The sequence below is a fragment of the Hypanus sabinus genome, chromosome 8 (genome assembly GCF_030144855.1).
Source record: "Hypanus sabinus isolate sHypSab1 chromosome 8, sHypSab1.hap1, whole genome shotgun sequence".
NCBI classification, from domain to species: domain Eukaryota; kingdom Metazoa; phylum Chordata; class Chondrichthyes; order Myliobatiformes; family Dasyatidae; genus Hypanus; species Hypanus sabinus.
Window position 1 is genome coordinate 143,710,998 of NC_082713.1, and position 25,606 is coordinate 143,736,603.

General features: G+C 36.1%; 1 protein-coding gene across 3 annotated transcripts in view; it reads right to left on the reverse strand.

The window, feature by feature from the left end:
- mkrn1 (makorin, ring finger protein, 1) overlaps window positions 1-25,606 on the reverse strand; it is a 61,826-nt gene that overhangs the window by 16,645 nt on the left and 19,575 nt on the right. The window contains exons 2-4 of one of the 3 annotated variants that reach the window (XM_059978085.1): window positions 16,899-16,965; window positions 9,387-9,463; window positions 4,830-5,074 (exon numbers count right to left, since the gene is read on the reverse strand). In XM_059978085.1, coding sequence (XP_059834068.1) covers window positions 4,830-5,074; window positions 9,387-9,463; window positions 16,899-16,965 — 389 coding nt within the window. Of the gene's footprint in view, window positions 1-4,829; window positions 5,075-9,386; window positions 9,464-16,898; window positions 17,028-25,606 lie in introns of all 3 variants that reach the window. The other 2 variants (XM_059978087.1, XM_059978086.1) reach the window with 2 other exon arrangements.

Consider the following 25,606-nt stretch of genomic DNA (forward strand, 5'->3'; position numbering starts at 1 on the left):
CTTGAAAGTGTAACACATCCTTTCAGATGGTACTGATTTATAAAGTTCAAGTACCGTATTTCTGAGGTGACTCTAACTCAGGAAAAAGAGAGGAGATGGTTTAATTTAACCAGCGATTCACTAAACGGCTTAACAAAAACATCTTTCATTAATCTCGTCATTTTGCACAACTCTAGTTTTTGATTTTCTTGCAAGCTGCTGATTAGACACATGTAGCACCATCATTACAATGTTCAAGGAATTACTTTCCAGCAATTTATTAGCCCAGATCAAAAAGAATAGTCAGTGACCACAAAATGATTGGCACTGGTAAATATAGTTTGCTGGATCCAATGCAGTGAAATTATTACATTATTAATGACGACAAATGCTTGTTCTGATTTGACACTGAAGAAACTCAGCAGAAAAAAAGTTTATAACTCAAATATTTACATTAAAGCTGCTGTACTAACTGCAGCATACACCTCAGGTTTGTAATCCCACTGCAACCCCTCTATTTTCGCAGAACAGGATGAAGCTAAAAGGAAGTTACAAAGATTTAGATTCTTTCAAACAAAAACATTAAAATAATCAAATATACAGGAAAAAACAACAAATTGTGACACAGGTTTACAAATTGTGCACAGAATAACATTTTTCTATGACCAAACATTCTTTATGCAAATGCCTGCATTTCACCTGACGCTCATGCAAAATGGTTCAAGGCCTAAAAAAAGGTCAGTAGCTGCAAATCAAGTCGCAGAATGAATTCAAAATACATCTTATTTGCTATTTAAACTATCCTAAGATTTTATTATCCGAGGCAATTCAGCTGATCAGCAGCAATTTAATCATGCCAACTAAACAGTAAATCAATTCTCAACTTCTGTCATTCAATCCATGTATTACCACCCATCTCTGAAAATGTTTCTAATATCCTTCCTACTAAACAAAAAACTGAAACATGGAAAAATCCAAAATAACTTAACCTTTTTAGAAACTACATAAGGAATCTTTTGAGGGATCTAAAGGAACAAAGCATGTTATGTAGAAGGGATGCCATTAAATACAAATCTAAACAGTTGTTCACTTTACATGGGATATGATGGAATTGGAATGAAAGGTTACTTCATCTCAGAGCCCCGAAGAGAGTGATCAATGACTAGCACAAGTCATAAAACATTTACAAGCTAATCGGTCTAACTCACTCTCTAGATAACAGACACCAGGGAAGACAAAAATGGACTACATATTGAAAGGAATCTGATAAAATTAAATAAATTATGACTGTGCATTTTTACAACTGTAAATATAATTCTTGAGACATGCATTGCATGAGCAAAAAGTTGTTTTAAATTGATAAAACATCACTTTAGTAAACATAATGTTTTAAAAGTCATTTCTATACACTGCAAAATAAGACACACTTCAAGAGCAAGTGAACAAGCAAGGTGGTTATGGATTCCATACTGCAGAGTACAACAGCTTTTTACCACACCTGGAATGCAAAGAAAGCTGGTAACTGACCAGAGAGGAAAAAACAGCACTTAAACATTCACAGCCATGTAGTTAGGTGAATTGTGACTTTAACAGTGTGATTCAGAGAGATGGTGGCTTGATTGCAGTATTCTATTTCAATTCAGCTGCCTCTTTAGTTATTCCTTGCTGTAATCATGCTTGTGAATAAATGTTCCGTATACCAGTTGTCAAATATATGCAACCAGTCAAAAGGTGTTTGTGCAATAATTTTTATAGAATCTTTTTGGAAAGCTATTCAGTGAAATTAATTGTCAACAAACAGCTGAATAAATTACAATCCACCATTAAACTCAAAAGACAAATTAATTTTATTCTGATTCCTTAAATACTTGCCAAAGTGAATAAGGTTTCATATGCTAGACAAGCTTGCATAACCAACAGTTAGTTGAAAACAATAGTACCAAATGAATAAGTTTTAAAATATCAAAACTACAAATTTAAAATTTACTACCACTTTCTGTAACAGATTTTAACACTAGTTAAAATTGAAGTCTCACTTTTTAGGATTTCTTCAGTAAATTCAACAAGTAAATCAGACTATAAGGTCTGGTCCTGGGTTGATCATACTATCCTTTCTCAATACTTAGAATGAAATAATACAGTTGTATAATAATGCTACTTCCCTCTCATATAATTTACAGTTTTGAATTATATTGTCAAAGTTCACAAAAATTTCCTGAAGAAGCCTGACTTTTAAAAATAAAAGACATTTGTCTCTGCACATGAAAATGCTAATTCAAGGTCACCAAGTTTACACCTTATTAACATCAATGTGAAGATGACATGTATGAGACAACTGCTATTAATTTCAACGGTTATTAAATTTTCAAGTATTCAATAATAAGGAATCAAACTGAGTAACTTCATATCCAGGCTGCCAGCTTCGAAGTATTCTTTGAAGAAGTCTGCTGCCTTTTGGCTGCGGAAGGCATTGAATATATAAAGACCTGAAAGGTGCGCAATTTCTTTTGTAGGAAAGGAAATTTCAAAAGAAAAGTGTAATTGCCAAATGTAACCTAACAATGCAACCAGGAATTCATATGGTTATGGGAGAACTGTTCCCCTGTAAAATATGTGAAAACCAATTTTTATGAAAACTCATAACTCTTGAAACTAGGTGAACAGTGGAAAAATGGAGCTGCAGTTTCCCCTTCTGGTTTTAACAGCAGTGTATATACAGTCAGGTCTGCTTCAGTACCTGACAATCCACAAGCAGTCACACTGGATCAGGCACTTGAGAATCCTTTTGGGGAAAAAAGGAAATATTGTTTAATTTATCCACCTCTTGAGGAGTTTTACGTTACACACCAAAATTCCTAGACAAAAATTTTAAAAGAATTGCAAATGTTGATGGCTTTTTAATAACAAAAGCTACTGGCAGAAGGAATGCACTTTGATTAAAAAAATACTAAAATTGATAGCTTAAAACAACACCAAATTGTTTTACTTGGATATTATAACTAGCCCTTTCGGCTAAAAGTTCATTCCTGTCACCTTAAGAGTATAATTTATAAGCATATATAATAATGTTGGACGTAGTTCTCAATTTGTATTCAAACATAGCAAATTAATTTTTATTAATAAATATTATATTCAGCTTTACTAGAAGCCACATTGTTAAAAATGTGGAACTGTAAGGTTCTAAGGAGAAGCAAATCTGACTTCAATAATTAGTTGCATTTTGGTCAGGAAAAAAGACCAAGGGATTCACAAAAATTAACACTTAAGTGTTTGTAATCACAGCAAGCCTCAAGATACAGAAAATGCCAGAAAGATTCAGTAAGTACTTAATATAAGGGTGGGGGAGGCAGAGGTAGAGTGGGTGGGATAAACGGATTAATCCAATTTTATCATCTCGTTCTCTCCAGACATTGCTTGTCCTGCATTTTCTAGCATTTTCTGCATTTCAGATCTCCAACATCTACAGTATTTTGCTGTAGTCTCACTGTAAATTAGATGTCAAAACATAAATAATAATTGATTTTGATTTAGGAATCATAAATAAAGCAAATTCAAGTTCAATAAATATTCCTGATTTGTAAAAATATATTAATTTTACAGTAAGTCATGTTTAGTCTTTAACAGCTAAGAGCGAAAGTTAAAAACCACTGCATATTCATCTCATACACAACCACTAAAATAACAGATGTGAATAACTTCTCCATTTCATCAACTGAGGTAAACTCGAAGTCACCTCATCTTTTAAACGTCAGCTACTCCAACCTTGGTAGTATTTTCAGCTAATAAATGAATAAATCATTTGTGAGGGGACCAGCTCAATGAAACCAAACAAAGCCCAACATAACCTTCAAGATTATTTCACTTGAAGGCATGAGATGTCTATTTCCAAGCTGGTTAAAATGTCACGTAGTCTGAGAGTTCATGAAAATAGGAATAATTTCCTACTATTTTAACAAGTGTCCAGAAATGTTTATTTTGTACTTATCAGCAACAGCCATCAACAAACAGGTTTCACTGAGTGGGTGTTCATTCATCTCCCTCCAAACCATCCCCTCAATGTTCCCAGAAATATTCCAGTGCTGTTCCACTGATAGCGCATGATATTCTTTTCACACAGCAAAGCAGTTCTGCATATGCAAAGACATGACATATAGCTCTGCAAGATTTTTAATTAGACCGCTCGACTCTGCACCACAATTGCAAAATGTATCATGACATTTTTCTGGTGTAATCTTTGTGTTTTGTTACAAAAGAAAAACCGGAAAATGGAAACGGGTTCTAAATTGCAGCATTACTCCTTCCTCGAACTTGGTTTAGTAACACACATATATAGAGTTTAGGAATGGTTGCCTATTTGCACCTGAAAGCATTGCACCAAAGGTGAGTGTTCCAATTTGATTCAACGTTACACCATGGTTACCTTATTTTGTATATTTTCCAAGAGGAATCCCTAAAGGAGTAGTGGGACAAAATGAAAAATGTCCTACACAACAATTTTTTGTTATGGGGGTAATTCAAGAGACAGTCATATAATTGACCATCCTATAGCTAACATAAATTAGTTAACTGAACTGGTTTAGTTTAAATATTGCAACTTCCATTTTCAAAACATCAACAAATAAAGCCAAAATGTCTTTAAAAGAAAACCAAGTCTGAACCGTTTTCCTTGCCCTATTAAAGAAGCCCTTGTTTGTTTTGCAAAGTAGTAGATAAGGAACTGCTCATTACAAATATTGTAATGAATGTTAAATATTGAAACATACAGTAAACTGAGATATACTACAGCAGGTTGTTTGTTTTTTTTTTATTTCATTAAACATCAAGCATGTAAACATGTCGAATCAGCTTACTTCGTCCACAGTATGGCTGTCCAGGTATAAACTCTGCTGCATTAACCCAGTCCTCCAGATTTGAGCTTGTTCTTGAAGGTTTGGATTCCTCAATCACTGCTGTTTTTGTGCTCATTTCACCATTTAATTTGGTAAGTGGAGTAAGTTTTGTAGCTGATGCTGTGGCAGAATCCTTTGGGGCCAATGGTGTAGGACCACTCTGAAACTCCGACAATCCTTGCTTTGACGGCTTCACATGGTCATACCTGTATATCAATTAGGGATGTAACAATTAATGCAACGCAAACCTGTGATAACAACTCTCCCCCCCCCCCCCCCCACCCCCGGAACTCAACAGGAATAGGCCATTTAGCTAATGAGCTCACTCTCTCATTCAATTACATCATTCTTTACCACTGCTCAACTTTGCTACATATTCCTTAAAACCTCCACAAGACTACTAATTTTGGCTTTCAATGTTTCAATTGGCCAAGATTACAGAGTTATTTCGAGAAAAGTATATATACACCACTGGGATGTAATTTGCATCTAACGTAATTCAAAATTGTGTCAAACTCCTACCAACTTAACTAAGGTTTGATGGTGAGGGAAAATAGAATCACAGAGTCTGGCCTTCAGCCCAACTGGTCCATGCAAATCAAGATTCCCATCTACACTCCCATCTAAGCATGTCCCATTTTCCAGCATTTGGCCCATATCCTTCTCAACCTTTCCTATCCATTTACCTCTCTACATGTGTTCTAAATGTTGTTAGTGTACCTGCCACTACAACTTCCTCTGGTAGTTCCTTTCACAAACAGACTACCCTCTGGATGAAAATGTTGCCCCTTGGATTCCTATTAAATTTCTTTAGCTGTTTATTCCTCAATCCTGGATAAAAAGGCTGTTTACATTCACCTTTTGTGTGCTCCTCATCATTTTATACACCTCTATAAAATGTAGGTAGGTAGGTCATTTAGGACAGAGTTAAGGAAAAACTTCTTCTCCCAGAGAGTTGTGGGGGTGTGGAATGCACTGCCTCAGAAGGCAATGGAGGCCAATTCTCTGGATGCTTTCAAGAAGGAGCTAGATAGGTACCTTATGGATAGGGGAATCAAGGGATATGGGGACAAGGCAGGAACCGGGTATTGATAGTAGATGACCAGCCATGATCTCAGAATGGTGTTGGAGGCTCGAAGGGCCAAATGGTCTACTTCTGCACCTATTGTCTATACTATTTAGTTGGAGAACTATCTGCATCAGCATCTCTTTACAATTTCTACTGTTTTCAGTCAAAAAACCATATTCCCTTGCTATCCACTATCAGTTGTTTTTCTGAGCAGAGCCATAGAACAAGAAAACAGAACTAGCCACACAGAGTTAGCTATTGAATTGAATTGACTTTATTACTTACATCCTTCACATACATGAGGAGTAAAAATCTTCGTCGCATCTCTGTTTAAATGTGTAATTTATAATAAGTATTATGTACAACAGATAGTCAATATAATCTAGAAATACAGTTCTGTCAGCATGAATTAAGCAGTCTGATGGCCTGGTGGAGGAAGCTGCCCCAGAGCCTGTTGGTCCTGGATTTTATGTAGTGGTATCGTTTCTGGGATGGTAGCAGCTGGTTTAGTTTCTAGTTGGGGTGACTTGGGTTCTCAAGGATTCTTCGGGCCCTTTTTACACATTATTCTTTGTAAATGTCCTGAATAGTGGGAAGTTCACATCTACAGATGGGCTGGGCTGTCCGCACCACTCTCTGCAGAGTCCTGCGATTGAGCAAAGTACAGTTCCCATACCAGTCAGTGATGCAGCCAGTCAGGATGCTCTCAATTGTGTCCCTATAGAAACTTCTTAGAATTTGGGAGCCCATACCAAACTTCTTCAACTGTCTGAGGTAAGAGGTGCTGTTTTGCCTTTATCACCACACAGCCGGTATGTATAGACCATGTGAGATCCTCGGTGATGTTTATGCCAAAGAACTTAAAGCTGTTTACTCTCTCAACCCCAGATCCACTGATGTCAATAGCGATTAGCCTGTCGCCATTTCACCTGTAGTCCACAACCAACTCCTTTGTTTTTGTGACATTGAGGGAGAGGTTGTTTTCTTAACAGCACTGTATAGGGAGATTACTTCTCTGCAGGCTGCCTGATTATTATTTGAGATTAGGTCAATCAGCGTAGTGTCATCATCTATACACATTACACATTAGTGTATCTGCTACTGGTCCAATGAAAATGGTTAATGTTTTGATTTAGACATGAAAATGCATTGCTGTCCAGCATCATTAGCTCAAAATCTTGAAACTCCCCACCTAATTGCATATGGTTCAAAAATGGAACCGTTTACGACTTGTTCAATGCCAGCAATACAAATTTCTCATGAATGAACTATTTACAAATTACTATTTCATGTATTTACTTTCTTCCCCCAGCAATAAAGGATTTTGTAGATTCTCTCATTGTAATGGTGATACTTCCAAATTAAAAAACATTATATTTGCAAACAAATTATACAGCTGCTAATATATTTAGTAAAAGAATTCCTTTTGTGTGAAAGTACTAGCATAGCTCTCCCCTCCCCCCATTCTCAACTTTTGAATCATTCATTCAACCCTTGCAGCAGGAGGTTGCAGAAGTAAAATTGCATTTTTTAAACCCAGAAGTAAAATTAAAACTAAAGTTCTGAAATGGGATAGTTAATGGTAACCCAAAGCTGTGACTAAGTTTGGTCTTCATTTTAGCATTTCTTAAATAATCAGACAAATGTTTATTTTATAACAAAGTTGATCCTGAGCTCAAAAGTAATATTTTGAAGTAAATGGACAATGAAAGATTATCTCTTTTATTTGAAACAAATTTTTGCTCATCCTGGATAGTATGTAAGGTCCAGCAATCTCACAACTTAGAGATGGTACAGGGGTGAAAAAATGACGAAATAAACCTTGGCATCCATCAATCTATGTATTGAAACTAACGTGTTTTCAGATAACATTGCTCAGAATCATGATATAGGTGTGAAATGAGAGGGTGGAAATATGTTAAATTTTATTTAAGAATATGAATATCTCCAGCAAATACCCCTGTAACAGATGTAGCTGAAGTTCATATTTATTTTATGGAACTACTTTAAGTGGAATTAATTCTGTAATAGAGTTTAACATTACTTGATATAAAAAGGATTTGAAAAAATGAATTCATGCAGTTGGTAGAAAATAAACTAATTTTAAACTAACCCTTGCTTATAACAAACAAAATTGGATTATCATTCAATGCTGTTATCAATTTTTATTTGGCCAAACCATAGCACTGGACTTGATGTCAATTGTTTCTGGTGATCATCATTTTTTTTCCATTGCAGAAAATAGAACTTTTAAGCTAAGGTTTGTTGTAATACCTCCACCTAAATGAAATTAATGTTGTACATCCCACGAGAGTATACAGGATCCACCCCCCCCCCAATCCGAAGGTGGAGCGTTCCTATGAAACCATTTGTAAACCGAAATGTCGTAAAACAAAGAAGTAATTACCATTAATTTATATGGGGAAAATTTTTGAGCATTCCCAGACCCAAAAGATAACCTACCCATTTCAAACCAAATAACACATAAAACCTAAAATAACACAAACATATAGTAAAAGCAGCAATGATATGATATGTACAGCTTATATAAAGTAGAAATATTGTATGTATGGAGTAGTTTCACTATCAAAATCGGGAAGACAGCGAGCCAAAATCGATCTGGAGGGGAAAAAATCAGCACGTACACGCATGCACAAACAACTGCCCGCACAAAGTTTCACGGTCATTGTAGTCTTTCTTGGGGTGAACACACGTATAAAGCAGGTGCCTTTTTCTCATAAAAGTAAAAATCCTCTTTGGCTAGCAAAAACAGGTACTAGTGTAGGCCTTTCATAACAGCGAGTTGACGTAAAGCGAACATTCGAAAAAAGGGGGACACCTGTAGATGCCATTTTATTTTTGAACAAAGATTTAAGAAGTAGGAAAGAGAGCAAAGTCAATAGACAATAGGTGCAGAAGTAGACCATTTGGCCCTTCAAGCCTGCACCGCCATTTTGAGATCATGGCTGATCAACTGCTATCAATACCCGGTTCCTGCCTTGTCCCCATATCCCTTGATTCCCCTATCCGTAAGATACCTACCTAGCTCCTTCTTGAAAGCATCCAGAGAATTGGCCTCCACTACCTTCCGAGGCAGTGCATTCCAGACTCCCACAACTCTCTGGGAGAAGAAGTTTTTCCTTAACTCTGTCCTAAATGACCTGCCCCTTATTCTCAGTCCTGTGTATAAATACATTATTTAATTCTGGGAGATAATTTAAAGCAACAGAAATAATGTTTTTATATCAACAACTAGTCTAATAAGCAATTAACATCAGTTTCAAAACTTGAGAACATGGTTCACTTAGGTAGTGGAGCTCTGTTTGTCATTTATCATGGTGAAAGGCTTGAGGGCGGTAACTGCAGCATTTTCTTCATCACCTATCAATATATTTGAAGTATGATCTAGGAATAAGCAATATATTTTAAGAATATGATTGAGAAAGTACTTGTAAGAGATGTTGAAGATAGAAGCATTAGAGGTCCATTTTCTAAGGCTCCCCAGATTAGCAGTTGTGCCTTTTCCCTATTGAATATAGATTTGTAAGTTTAACATTTATATACATGTTACAATGTATAGATCAGAGTAAGTACTTGAACAATTATGAGATTAAAAATTCGTATAGACCACATCTGACCTCAACTAGATCTTTTTTGGGGGTGGGGGTGGGAATATAGCAAGGAGCTTTTATTAATACCTGTACGTTCTTGGAGACCTACTGCACAGAAATGGGCCCTTTTCCTACTGACTCAGCACTGACATTCAAACACCCATAGGGTTAGTGAGTTGTGGGCACGCTATCTGGGTGTTGAAGCTTGGCAACACTTACAAGCTACTCAGCACAATCCTTACTGATGGATTTTGATGTAAAACACCACATTTCACTTTGTTTTGTTGTATGTGTGACACATACTTTAAAAAAACTGTCAGTCAATATATTAGGCTTTCTAGCAGGACACAGATATAAGCATCTGTGTGACAGATAATGTCCTAGTAAACAACAGTGACTGGATGGTATCACTATCCTTGCCATTCCTCGTTATTTTCTGAAAGAGCGAACAGTACAGATGCTTACCAAGTGTGCAGTTTTAATTTTGTAGACCGAAGTGTAGATCTTATCTCAATCAACAGGCTTAATAACTGTGCAAGGCCCACAATATAATGAACAGCAAGGCACTGAAGTTGGACCAGAAATGAGGAAAATCTGCATGAAAATATCTGATATGGAAGGGCATTCTGGAGGCTAAGTTCAGGAGTATGTAGTAGTCAAGCAAGGAACACAACCTGTGGATTATTCTAGGAACACAACAGTTAAGCATTGTGAAGTTGCCCTCCATTTGGAAATCATATGTTCATTAGGCACCTAGCTTTGATTTTGCAATAAACCTTTGTAAACAGGGAAATGCTCAAATAACAAAATGATGTTAACAGTTACAAGCATTGTGATGCATTACACCACAGTTTGCAAAACATATTAATCCAAAGGGGAAAAATGGAGCTGAAGTGGTGCAGAAGGTTCAGGATACTGTTTTCTAAAATAAACTTTTATTAATCATTTTCAAAATAAGTCTCAGCTCTGGTTCACCTGATAGTATCCTTGCATAAACAAAGACTGAGTTTTAGCCCCATTATGCAGATTTGAGAACAGATCAAAAAAGACTTAAGGAATTGAGCAATCCAACTAACAGTTAGCAAAATTATTCTATAATCTGTCAGGAGGAGAGGATTAAAAAAAAATCAGACACAATCACTAGGGCAACACCTGCAGATAAACCAGGAAGCAAAGTATTCTCCATTTGTCATTGGGTGAAAGGCCCTTCAGCAATACTTACTCATGACAATCAAGAGGTATATTCAAACTAATTCCATTTCCCAGCACTTGGCCTATATCCCTCTATATTACTGTCATCTGTAATCAGTCTGCATACTTGTTAATGTATCTAATGTACTTGCATCAATCACTTCCTCTGGTAGCTGGCTCCATAAATCTGCCACCAACTGCGTAAAAAGGTTGCCCCTTGGGTTCTTTTTAAACTCTTTACCTCCAACCTTAAAACAAACTCTCCAAATTTCTCCAACACTGGAAAGAAAACACTCCTTATCCATGCCCCTCGTAATTGCATGTACCTCTATGAGATCATCTCTCAGTCTCCTACACTCCAAAGAGTAAATGCTCAGCCTGTCTAACCTCCCCCTTGAACTCAGCCCCTCTGGTCCTGGTAATATCATGTGATCATATGGACCTATAGCTAACAAGGATAGTTTAGTCACTTAAATGCTGGTCTCTTCTGTGCTACTGCCAAGCACCTTGCTAGATCCCCACTTTCTTCACAGCTGGGAAAGCTGCAGCCAAATAGCTCTGAAAACTCATGTTCAAGCCTGGTCTCAGGTGCTGTTTACCCCATGAATGTACAAGAACCCCCCTTGCCCCTTCCCATATACTCAGATACACATGCATCTCAAAGACAGGTAGGCTAATTGGGATGCTGTAAATTGTACCTAGTGAGTTGATGAATTTAAGAATCTGGAGGTCAATAACGTGAGATTAGAGTAAATGGGTGGTTGAAGGTCAATATGAACTCATTGGACCGAAGGGCCTGTTTCTACACTATGAAACTAACTATAAACAACAAATAACCAGGATCCATGATACTTGACTGTATCTTGATATTTGATCTGTCAGGAAGATGAGGGGAAAAAATCTGATTTTATTACACAATAATGGAGTCACTACTTATTTTGAGAACAGTAAATACCTTGTTATTATGCACTTCTTACCTCTTTCTTACATAAAATGTTATAAGAAAGATAATGGTATGAAAATGTGGTAGTTAGGGACAGGATGTAGACTTGGAGAAGTTATTTTGAACCCTCTTAAGTGTATTTATTTTTATGCCAGGAATACAATTGATGAGAGATCATTTTGGAGACTGGATTAGTAACTGAAGCTACAAAGACATGATGGAATAGAGGAGCAGACTCAATGGTCAAGAGCAGATTCTGCTACTATGCCTTATAGTCTTAAAGGAACTTCCACTGTCCTGTTTGTTGGCATTCTTGTTTTCAATGTGAATATCACCAGATTTAGATTTGAGCCATCTGTTTTACTACTCACCAAATTTATATCCAACTTACTATCTTAGCCACTACACTACTTGGATATCCTGAATTTCAAAATCTACCCATCTCTGTTTCAAATCAACTCAATGACCAATCTTCCACAGCACTCTGAGGGTAGCGAATTCCAATGAGTCACCATCCTTTGCATGCACAAGTTCTCTACTTATTCCTAATAACCTGTCTCAATTCTGAAACATGACATAAACTCCCCATACAGTAGAAAACATTCCATTTGCATCTATCCTGCTGAGCCCCTATAAGAATGTTACAAGTTTCAATAAGAGCATCTCCCATTCTTCTAAATTGTAGACTGACTTCTATCCAAATCTTCCACACTTGACACTATCCTAAACAAACCAATTGAATGAATTTTCATTGCATTTGCTCTATGACAAGCTTCTCAGGTTTCAAGACCCTATTGTAACTGCAGCAAAATCTCTCCACATTTGTACTCAAATTCGCTTATAAAATCTAACTGCTTAGTGTCTACGCATGTTGATTTTCAGCAACTTAAATAGAATACCCATTTGAGTATCAGCATTTTCCAATTCATCACCATTTAACAAAATAGCTTTCCATTTTATGCACATTTTCCCTTATTACCCGTCATGATCTTTTCCCCCTCACATAGCATGTCAATCAACATCCTGAAGCCCCATTACATCCTCCCCCTTCTCACAACCCCATCATCAAACTCACTGGATTCTCTCACCTCAATCATTGATATGAATGGTGAATAACTGGGGCCTAAAGACAAATTATTCTCCAATTATAGCCAGTAAACATGAGAAAGCTCGCTCTTTGCTTTCTTTACGTTAACCACTTCAAATAAACTCAGTATATCACCTCTGATTCCATGTGCTCTACGCTTACTGACCAACTAAGCCTAAAAACTCCAAATACACAACATCCACTAATTCCCCTTTACCTATTTTGTAGTCATGTCCTCAACTATAGCAGATTAACAAAACCTTATTTCTTTTTTAAGCTCCATTAAACTTTGCCTACGTGCTCTTTTAACATATTTCTTATTGTAGACTCTAGCACTTCTCCGGACTGATGCAACGCCAGCAAAGTAATTCTAATAAACTGTAGAATAAATTTTGTTATAGGAATAGTTTGATTTGCTGCTTCTCCCACTGCGCTGTATTTAATTATTACTAAATTCATTCTGCACTTTTTAACTGTTGTTTCAATGACTTTTTCTTCTTTGATATTGATTTCATTGGCTTCTTCCATTCCACCTTTCTTGGAGCAGTAGATCAAATTATCACTTCCTCCACCATGAGTTGAAATGATGAATACATCACAAAGCAACACTGTTTACAATATTATTACATACAAGATTCTGCAGATCAAAAAAAAACACGTACTTTAAAAACTATTAAATAATGCAGGTTAACAATGAGACCTTTAGGCAAGATTAAAGATTGTCAAGTTTAAGCTATTAAAAGGATAGTATACCCAACAGTTAGATTAATTATGAAACATGGGTGGTGGTAGTGGTGATGTGACAGTTTGGATAAATAAGCTATCATTCAAAGGCTTCCAAACATTTTTCTAAAAAAAGATATTATCAGTTCATCCTTTGTCTCTTAAATTCCCATTTGCAATGACAATGCATTTGCTCAAGTGTCTATTTTTGATTTATTGCATTTCAGTGACCATGAAGTTAAAACCTTGACAATTTCATGCTCTCAACAAATACACTAGATTCTCTGACATGCTCAACGAATACAGAGTGAAAATTAGCGTAAAGACCAACTAGGTTTAAGTAAATTGAATGATACTGGCATCATGTTATAATAAATTATGCACTACCAAAGATTTTCTATAAACAAAGGTATCTGTACCATTGGCTACATTTACCTTATGAAAAAAACTAATTATGTCAAGTACCTCATCAACTCTGAAGATCTCCCATCTACTGCCAAACTCATAGTTCCATTACCCCATGCTGTTTGTTTCTACCTCTTACCCAAGTTCCACAAACCTGACTATCTGGGTAGGCTCACTGTTTCTGCCTGCTCCTGCTCCACTGAACTCGCGTCCACATAGCTTAACTTCATTCTGTTTCCTTCCCACCTACATCTGTAACACTTCACATGCTCTCAATCTCCCAACAACTTTTAATTCCCTGACTTGTCTCATTTTGACCATAGATGTCCAGTCCCTATACACTTATACACCCTCCAAATTATAAAGGCTTTAAAGCTCTCCACTTCTTTCTCAACAAAAGACCCAACCAGTTGCCTCCACCACCCACACTTCTCCATCTGGGAGAAATGGACCTCATCCTCACCGATTTCTCCTTTGGCTCCTTCCACTTAACTCCAAACTTAAGCAGTAGCCATGGGCACCTGCATGGGCCCCAGCTATGCCTGCCTTTTCATTGGCTGCATGGAACAGTCGATGTTCCGAGAAACTTGATAATGCTTCTCAACTCTTTCTGCACTACACTGATAACTGTTTTGGTGCTGCTTCCTGCACCCATGTGAAGCTCATCAATTTCATCAAATTTGCTCCCAACTTCTAACCTGTCATCAAGTTCACTTGGTCCACTTCTGACATCTCTCTCCCTTTATCGGTCTCTCTCTCTCTCCCCATCTCTGGAGACAAAATGTCTCCCACAAAAATGCTATTCACTTTTCTCAGTTCTTTCACTTCCTCCTTCTTCAAAGAACAGGGTTTCCTTTCCTCTACCACTGATGCTGCTCTCACTCACATCTCCTCCATTTCCCAAACATCTGTACTCACTTCATCTACTTCATCTTTCCACTGCCTTTACGGGGAGAGTTCTGCTTGACTTATCTATCACCTCATGAGCATCTGCAACTTCCTCCATCTTCAACGGGATCCTACCACCATACATATCTTCTCCTCGCCACACCCACTCTCCGCTTTATTCAGGGATCACAATCTCTATGATTCCCTGGTCTGTTTGTCCATCCCCACTAATCTCCCTTCTGACACTTCTCTCTACAAGTGGCAGCAGTGTCACCTGTCCAATCATATCGTCCCACAACTCATTCAGAGCCAGGAACAGTCCTTCCGGGTGAGGCAACACCACCTCAAATTTGTTGGGGTTGCCTACTGTGGCCTCCTCTACATTGGTGAAAGCCAACACAGATTGGAGGACTGCTTTATTGAGCACCTTTGCTCCATCGCAAAAAGCAAGATTCCTAGTGGTCAACCATTTCATTTTCAATCCTCATTCCTATTTTATCATGTTGGACCGTGGCCTCTTCTTCTGCCAAGATGAGGTTGAAGGAGCAACACTTTGTATTTTATTTAAGTAGTCTCCCACCCGATCACATGAACAGTGATTTCTCCAAATTCAATTAATTTTTCCCCTCCTCATCCCCCCCCCCCAACCTTTACCTTTTCTCTTCACCTGCCTATCACCTCCCCCTGGTGCCCCTATTCTCCTTCATCCACTCTCCTCTGCCATCAGATTCCTTATTCTATAGCCCTTTACCTTTTCCACTTCACCTGTCACCTTCTAAATCGTCCTCCCTCCCTCACCCCACCTTTTTAATCTGGCTTTTTTCTCCTTCTTTTCCAGTCCTGATGAAGGGTCTAGGCTTGAAATTTTGACTGTTTATTGATTTCCACAGATGGCTTCCTGACCTGCTGAGTTCCTCCAGTGTTTTGGGTGTGTGTAAACAGATGTAACACATGTAAACAACAATGCAGTTATGCCACACTCAGGTTGGAGGAACAACACCTTATATACCAGTTGGGTAGCCTCCAATCTGATGGCATGAACATTGACATCTCTAAATTCCGTTTATGCCCCTCCTCCCCTTCTTACCCCATCCCTGATATACTTAGTTCCCCCCCCACTGTTTCTCTCTCTCTGCCCATCAGTCTGCCTGTTCTCTATCTCCCTCTGGTGCTCCCCTTCCCCTTTCTTCCTCCCTAGGCCTCCCGTCCCATGATCCTTTCCCTTCTCCAGCTCTGTATCCCTTTTACCAATCACCTTTCCGGCTCTCAGCTTCACACCACTCCCTCCGGTCTTCTCCTAGCACTTCACATTTTCCCCTCCCCCTCCTACTTTCAAATCTCTTACTATCTTTCCTTTCAGTTAGTCCTGACGAAGGGTCTCGGCCCGAAACGTCGACAGTGCTTCTCCCTATAGATGCTGCCTGGCCTGCTGTGTTCCACCAGCATTTTGTGTGTATGCAGCTTTACAATTGTTTTACTAGAAAAATCTCACACCATTTTGAATCCTAGCAAGGCATTTAAACAGTGATTGCAGCAAAAATAATTTGATACATCCAAAACTGTTGAATATACCCAAACATCATGTTAAATGTCATTACTGCATGGATATACATTTAAAATACCTTATTGACAGTTTATCAAAATAAAAGTACCTAGATATTTAACTGACATTGAAATGAAATATTAGAAATATTTGACATTACTAGGTTTTAAGCTGTTTTATAGCTCATGATAAGGAAGCTAAATATGAAATGAAATTTTCTCCCGTTACCCTTCAAACAGATCCTTACTAAATATCAATAGGATGTTTATACTAATCCAAAGAATAAAATAAAGGCTGTTTAAATCAATTTAGTAAATTATTACAATAAAAACGAGTTGTTCAATTTCTGGGCAATGCAATATCACCCAACTTTATGCAAATTTTGGTAAGTGGCAGGAGCTTGCTTATGAAAGTCATTAGTACCAAGCACAAAACAAATAACTAAAAATGCTAAAATACATCAGTTATGGCAAGACCTAACAGAGTTGAGTTATCAACTCAAAAGAAAATACATCTATTTCTGGAACAAATTCCAGTATCATTCAAAAATAAGAAATTGGTGCTCCTTACCTGCAGCGATCTCCATAGCTGCAGCATCCTTTCTGAAAGTACTTGCAAATCAATGAAGGCTTGCTGGCTGAAAGATCATGGAAATAACGGCAGTTGTTTCCTTCTTTACAAACTCCATGCATGAAATACCTACAAAGTAAAGTTTCACAGTTTCAGCTTATAATTTCTTGGAAACTGCAATACATTTAGAAACCTTACTTTCTTAAACCCTGTATCTCACTAGTAGCCATTTACTAGAAAAGGGTACTTGATATATGAACTCTAAATGCAACCATTTTGGAGGCTGAAGCCCAAGTCATTATTTGTTAAGCATTCTCTAGAATGGTCCTTGCACTTAATACATGCAAAACTCAGGTTATCTGTTAATCTGTCCTGCTGTATAACACCCCTGATAATAAAAGAGTCCAAGACAAGAACTATGTAAAGATGAACAACTTTTGATTTCTTATAGACCACCTTTCAAAAAAAAGGAAGGGGATTGATGTCGAAATTCACTAATACCTTTCAGTGAGCAAGCACAGTTTTTGACATTTGATTGCAAGAGCGCCTGGAGGTCAAGACCTCAGATCAAAGAATGCTCACAGTCTACTGCATAACAGTGATCCCTACCTTCCTGCCTGCCACAGATAAAGGACTATCTAAAACAGCTTAAAACGTGGAAGACATATCAGGCATGTTGTTTCCTCATAATCGTACAAACGCACTACCTCACACGGAGTCCTCATTACACTCAGTCACCTCCAATGTATATGCCAGAGTGCTTGCATGCTGAACATGACTGAGGAAGAAAAATGACCCACACCAAACTTTGCCATATCAACAAATTTACCAGATGAAAAGAGGAACAATTAAACATGCTTAGAAAGCCTCTTTGAAAAAGTGCAGTGTCTGCAGTGACTCACATGAATCCTTAGTTCATTGACACTGAAAAGGAACTATGGCATTTAAAATGGCCTTAACAACCTTGTCCACTATTCTGCAGTTTCTTGCAGTCACATGAAGAGCAGTTGGCATATCAGGGTGTTAAGTATCCAGATAGATTGGTTTTTATGGCATATTTTATAAACATTGGTAAGGATCAATGGGGACATGCCAAATTTCTTTAGCATCCTAAGAAAGAAGTGCTAGTGAGCTTTCTTTGTTGTGGTATCTACCTAGCTGGATCAGGAGAGGCTTTTGGTGATGTTCACTCAAAGGAACTTGAAGCTTTCAACCCTCTCAACCTCAACACCATCAATGTAGACAAGCACATGTGCAGTTCCACACACCTTTCCCCACCACCTTTGCAGTCAATATCCATCTTTTTGTCTGACATTAAGAGAAAGGTTTTTATCTAGACATGATCTAGTTTAGATTTTCTGCTTCATTGGGGTACTTCAAAGGCTTTGCCAGATGCCATTTTCTAATTGGGCTAATGCAAAAATTGTACTGGATTATGCATTGTAGTTTTAAGAGTCTCATTTAGGGGATCTTTAAAGTGCCCCTCTCAACAGGCATCAACTACCTTTCATTAATAATCTCTTCAATATTCTCAGCTCTTACGGTGGTCCTTGGATATTTTGGTCACAGATGATTTGACATCAGTGATGTATCTATTCATATATGTTATGGTCATCGACTGATGTAGTACTTTTTCTACCCACTGTCCGTTTTTCAGTTTCAAGTTTTTTTTTGAGAGACCTAATTCAGGATGGGTCCAGACCAATAATAACTTAACCACTAACTTCAATATGAGAAGTCAATAGTCACTCTGTGGGTGGCAGCTACGGTGGGACTGAATTATCTGAATATGGCCAGCAAAATTATTTTATGAACAGAGGAGAATGAGAATCTAGCAATGTAAACCACTGACATAGTTGAATTTATAAACGATAAAAAAAAATAGATTTGAGCATTTCATTAGCAAATGGGATGGAGGGAAAAAAGTGTAGCTCATGCATTACTAGGTTAATATACTTTTACAGATGAGGGCCCTTTAAGTACACACCCAAGTACTGCTTAAATGCAAAGTCAATTTCTAGCCTTTCTTACAGTGCCAGAGCTCTACACATTCTGGAAAAAAAGCCTTATCCTCTTTTGTCCTCTGATCTTTCTGCTAATGGTCTTGAATCTACCTCCCTGGTCCCCAATTTCTTTGCTAAAGAAAAGACCTATCCTATATAATTTACTAGGCCCTTCATAATTTTGTACACCTCCAGTAGGTCTCTGCTCTGTTTCATCCACTCCAATGAAAACAATCCTCGCTCATCCAATCTTTGCCTACAGGTTGCAATGTTCCCTCTAAGGTGTGTGCATGCACACATCTTTTGATATTAGTGCACAAAGGAAGTTAAACTGCACACGAAAGGTTGTCACCCTCTACCTCATTGGTAAGTATAGTGCTAATCCCACGTGTTCTTTCGGTAAGATGGCACCACGTATACACGCAGTGACTTCTCGGGGACCAACCAAACGTGCTTTTCTCCTTGTTAAATGTGTTTTCATACATAGTAAGACTATTATTTACTCCAATAACTACCTGTACAGCAGGTCCATCACATCAGTGAGCTGCTCAACTCGGAGTACTCTCTGGGTTGTTGAAAGCCAGGTCATCGGGCCTGAGGAGATTAAGCTGAACAGTTGGGCTGCAGGAGAAGCCAGACTGGGTTTGGAAGAGCTAACCTGAATGGAGACCGTGCTACTGCTGGAGTAGGTGCCTTCAAGTGCAGGAAAACTGTCAGTGACTGTCTTGGATGTTTCTTTTATGATTGCAAGACCCTATTGGTCATAGTTTGCTGCAGGCCTGCTTCCTTGTTTAGTGGGAAGACAGGTGGCAAGGCAGCAGTGTCACCTCGGTTGTAGTTGGACTAGGCCTCGGGCTTGCATTGTTTTTGTTGCGTGGTATTGGGAGCCCGGTTGGGGGTGGTCTCTCCTGTTGGTTCTGTCCTCCAGTGGTGGATCGGTGGAAACACAGATCATCTCCTGCAGGTGTATGTTTCAGTTTGAATGGAATGGCAAGTTATTATTCATTTGAGTATAGCTAGGTGGATAATACTAGAGACACAAGAGAAATCGCAGGTGAAAATCTAGAGCAACACACAAAATGCTAGAGGAACTCAGCAGGTTGAGCAGGATCTATGGAAAAAAATGACAGACAACATTCCAGTTTGAACCCCTTCACCAGTCCTGATGAAAGGTCTGTTTTTTTAAATTATCTATCTATTTATTTATTTTTAGAAAATTACAAAGAATAAATGTAATGAAAAATTAGTAAGAAAAAGAAAAATAATATTAATCCTCCCCCTCCCCCCCCCTTAACCCTTATCTAAAGAAAGAAAAAAAAGAAAGAAGAAAAAGGTTGCCTGGATATCGGAGGATCCCCACATGCTCCATGGAGTTCAAAATAATTTTAATATTTATTTTTACTTTCCCCAATTACTTTATAATTTTATCTTCAAAGGACCTATATATTTAATCCCATCTTTTGTAGGTATGGAAGCCAAATATTCAAAAATATATCATATTCATTTCCTAGATTATATGTAATTTTTTCAAGTGGAATACAACTATATATTTCATTATTCCAACGATCCATAGTTAAATATAAATCCAATTTCCAAGTAACTGCGATAACTTTTTTAGCTACTGCCAGTGCAATTTTTATAAATTTTTTTCTGATACTTATTCAATTTAAGTTTCGGTATTGTCTCTTCAATATCTCCTAATAAAAATAATATTGGACTATGTGGGAGTTGTACTCCAGTAATTTGTTCCAATAAAAGTCTTAGGTTTATCTAAATGGTTGAATTTTAAAACAAGACCAAGTAGAATGTAAAAGAGTACCAATTTCTTGATTACATCGAAAACATTGGTCAGACATATTTGAATTTAATCTATTTATTTTCTGTGGTGTTATATATAATTGATGTAAAAAATTATATTGTATTAATCTAAGTCGAACATTTATTGTATTTATCATACTATCAGAACATAATCTTGACCAACTTTTTCCATCAATTTTAACATTCAAATCAGATTCCCATTTGAATTCCAGATTCAATTATCTGTTTTTGAATCAAATTGTACATACAAGATGTAAATTTTTTAATTTTTACTTTTGAATTAATATTTCTATTTCACTAGGTTTTGGCATCAACATTGTTTGACCCAGCTTTTCTCGTAAATAAGCCTTTAATTGAAAATAACAGAAGAGTGTTGTTTGATATTTTATATTTATTTTTTAATTGATCAAACGACATCAATATACCTCTTTCAAAACAATCACCTATATATTTAATCCCCTTTTGGAACCAATTATGTAAAATTTTATTATCCATTGTAAAAGGAATAAGCCTATTTTGAATTAAAGTTCTTTTTGCTAATAAAGATTTCTTTATCTTATCATCCATATTTACCTTATTCCATAAATCAATCAAGTGTCTTAATATAGAAGATTCTTTTTTTTCCCGTATCCATTTGGATTCCCAGTTATATATAAAATCTTCTGGTATGTTTTCTCCTATCTTATCTAATTCTATTCTAATCCATGCTGGGTTTTTTTCATCAAAAGAAGACGCAATAAATCTAAGTTGATTTGCTTTCTAATAATTCTTAAAATTTGGAAGTTGTAACCCTCCTAAATCAAATTTACATGTCAATTTTTCCAATGATATTCTTGACATCTTTCCTTTCCAAAGAAATTTCCTTACATATTTATTCAGTTCTTGAAAAAACTTCTGAGGTAATTGTATTGGTAAAGTTTGGAATAAATATTTGGAATAAAGTTTGCAATCTAGGAAATATATTCATTTTTACAGCATTAACTCTACCTATTAATGTTATTGGTAACATCATCCATTTATCAAGATCCCCTTTTATTTTTTTTAATAATGGCAAATAATTTTGTTTATATAATTTTTTTTACATCATCATCAACTCTAATACCTAAATATTTTATCCCATTTATTGACCATAGAAACTGAGTTACTAATCGACATTGATTATAATTTCCTTTGGTAAGGGGTAAAATTTCACTTTTATCCCAATTCACTTTATACCCTGATACTTTCCCAAATTCTTCCCATCTAAAAGACAATCTTTGCAAAGATTGCAATGTGTTTGTTAAATAAATCAAAACATCATCAGCAAATAAATTAATCTTATATTCTTCTTGAGTAACTCTAAAGCCCCCAATGTCTTAATCTGTTCTAATTAATTCAACTAATGGTTCTATTGCCAATACAAATAAAGCAGGTGATAATGGGCAGCCTTGTACAGTTGACCTCATTAAGCAAAATGATGTTGAAATCTGACCATTTGTAACTACTTTACCTTGAGGATTAGTATTTAAGGTTTTAATCCATTGTATAAAAGATTTTCCTAACTCATATTTTTTCTTAAATAAAAAATCCCATTCCAATCTATCAAATGCTTTTTCTGCATCCAAAGCAACTGCCACACTCATTTCCTCTCTTTTTTGTGCCAAATGAATTATACTAAGTAACCGGGTTATATTATCCATTGATTGTTTTTAATAAAACCTGTTTGATTCATATATATTAATTTTGGTAAATATTTAGATATTCTATTAAATAAAATTTTTGCTATTATTTTATAATCTGTATTCAACAAAGAAATAGGTCTATATGATGTTGGTTTTAAAGGAACTCTCTTTTTTTGGCAATACAGTTATGATCGCTGTTAAAAAAGATTGTGGGAGTTTATGCATTCTTTCCACTTGATATATTAATTCCATAAAAGGAGGAATTAATAAATCTTTAATTTTTTTTTATAAAATTCAGGAGGAAAACCATCTTCTCCTGGGGATTTATTACTCTGAAGTTATCCTAAAGCTTCTTCAACCTCTTTTAATGTAAAGGTCATATCTAATCCTTTCTGTTCTTCCAAATTTAATTTTGGAAGGGTTATTTGTGATAAAAATTTATCTATCTCAGCAATCTTATTTTGTGGTTCTGATTGATACAGTTCAGTGTAAATTTTTTTTAAGTTTCATTAATTTCTAAAGGTTTATAAGTAACCTTATTTACACTTGTTCTAATTGCATTTATTGTTTAAGAAGCCTGTTCTGTTTTCAACTGCCAAGCAAGAATCTTATGTGATCTTTTACCTAATTCGTAATATTTCTGTTTAGTTCTCATAATTACTTTTTCTGTACGATATGCCTGAAGTGTATTATATTGTAATTTTTTATTAACAAGTTGTCTTCGTTTTTCTTCTGTCATATATCTTTGAGATTCTTTTTCTAACTTTGATACCTTTTTTCAATTGATCTATTTCTGCCATGTATTCCTTCTTAATTTTAGATGTATAACTTATAATCTGACCCCTTAAATATGCTTTCATTGCTTCCCATAATACAATTTTATCCTCAACAGAATGTAAATTTGTATCCAAAACAAATTGAATCTGTTTTTTCATAAAATCACAAAAATCTTGACATTTTAATAAAATTGAATTAAATCTCCATCTATAGATCGATTCCTCCTTGTCCATTATTATCATCGTCAGTATCAAGGGGGAATGATCTGACAGTATTCTTGCTTTATATTCCACACTTTTCACTCTATCCTGAATATTTTTTAATAATAAAAAAAATCAATCCTTGAGTAAGTTTTATGTCTATTTGAATAAAATGAATAATCTCTTTCTCTTGGATTAATTTTTCTCCATTTATCAATCAGGTTTAAATCTTTCATTAATGATTAAGTTAGTTTTATTACTTTTGATTTTATAGCAACTTTAGTTGACCTATCCAAAACTGGATCTAAACAAAAATTAAAATCTCCACCTATTAATAGTTTATCATGTGCATCAGCCAAGTTCAAAAAAACTTCTTGTATGAATTTTGCATCATTTTCATTTGGTGCATAAATGTTCATAGAAGTCCATAATTCTGAAAAAATTTGACAATGTATAATCACATATCTCCCCACAGAATCAATTACATTTTGTATTTTAATTGGTAAAGTTTTATTAACCAAAATTGCAACTCCTCTCAATTTTGAATTAAATGAAGCTGCAATGACATTTCCAACCCAACCTCTCTTTAATTTCTTATGTTCTATTTCTGTTAAATGTGTTTCTTGTAAAAAAGCTATATCTCCTTTCATTTTCTTAATGTATGTTAAAACTCTTTCTTTTCACAGGTCCATTAAGTCCATTAACATTAAAACTTAAAAAATTAAGTAAATTAATCATTCATAATACCTTGGGAACTCTTTGAAATTCTCCATGTTGCTATGAGTCTCTCCCCAACCATCCAGGCAAAAAAGAAGAAAAATAGAAAAAAGGTAACTAATATATAAGAAAAGAACCCAAAATACTCCCCCACTAATGTTGTGAATAAAAAGAACACAACATTACCCCCCCCCCCCCATTTTACGGGTCATGGCAATCACCATGATTGTACACGTGAAACTCGCAGCCATCGATCAGGAGCTCCTCCAGCTCCCCCGCAAAAAAAAAGAAAATATATTAATAAAGAACAAAAAAGAAAATAATTAGTGTCTCTACTCCCAATTAATACTCCTCAACTATTTTTGTTTTCCTTATAAATGTCCGTCAAGTCCAACCTTATTTCAGACTTCATCATTAGTCCACTTCATTTCTATAATTCTTTACTCCTCTTCGTGGACATCAGGTAATTCTTGTACAAATTTCTCCGCTTTCCGGTAGTCAACGAAAAATCTTCTTTCTTCATTATCCAGGAAAACTATCAATTTTGCTGGGTAGCTCAATAAAAATTTATAGCCCTTTTCCCATAAAGATTTTTTCACTGGATTAAATTCCTTCCGCCTCTTCAGAAGATCATAACTTATGTCTGGATAAAAAAAATCTCTTTTTCCTTCTATTATCAATGGCCCATTTCTCTTTTTAGCACCTTGAGTAGCTGCCTTCAAGATAATTTCTTTATCTTGATACCTTAAGCATTTTATCAAAATTGATCTTGGATTTTGATCTTGTTGAGGTCTTGGTCTTAAAGCTCTGTGTGCTCTTTCAATTTCAATTACTTGGCTTCCTTATTTAATTTCCAAAATTTTCGGAATCCATTCTTGAAAGAATTTTATTGAATTTTCTCCCTCTGTATCTTTCATAAGACCAACAATTTTAATATTATTTCGTCTACTAGAGTTTTCAAGCGCATCTATTTTTTCCAACATCCGTTTTCTTTCTATTGTCCAGATAAGATTATTGTCTTCTATCTTATCTATTCTTTCAGTATTTTCTTCCATTTTTACTTCCATCTCTTTAACTTTATTATCCATCTTTTTGTTTTTCCACCATATTATCGAGTGTATTCTGCATCCTTCTTATATCTGTTCTTATAGCTTTTAACTCATTCATCATTTATATCAGGATATCTCTTATGTCTCCTTTAATCTCTTCCTTCTTTTCCTCTTCTTCATTCTCTGTAGTTCCCAAAGAGTCTGATTCCACTTCCCATTCACTTCCAGCCATAGTTGGGATTTGTAGTTTTGTTAATATCTGTTCATGCATACTTGTTTCTTCGCACATGCGTTGTTCTTGCCGTTTCTTCTTAGAGACCACCGACATTGCTGCAACTTCCTATCCCGCATCATCAGAAGTGCCATGCACTTTGCCAGGAGGAGATCCAACTTGAGTCCGAGGCTTCGCCGAGAAGGTTAGGCCTTTTTTGCCGCCGATTTGCGCAGTCTTCAAAGTAGTAGCTTTCTTCTGTTTCAGTTTAG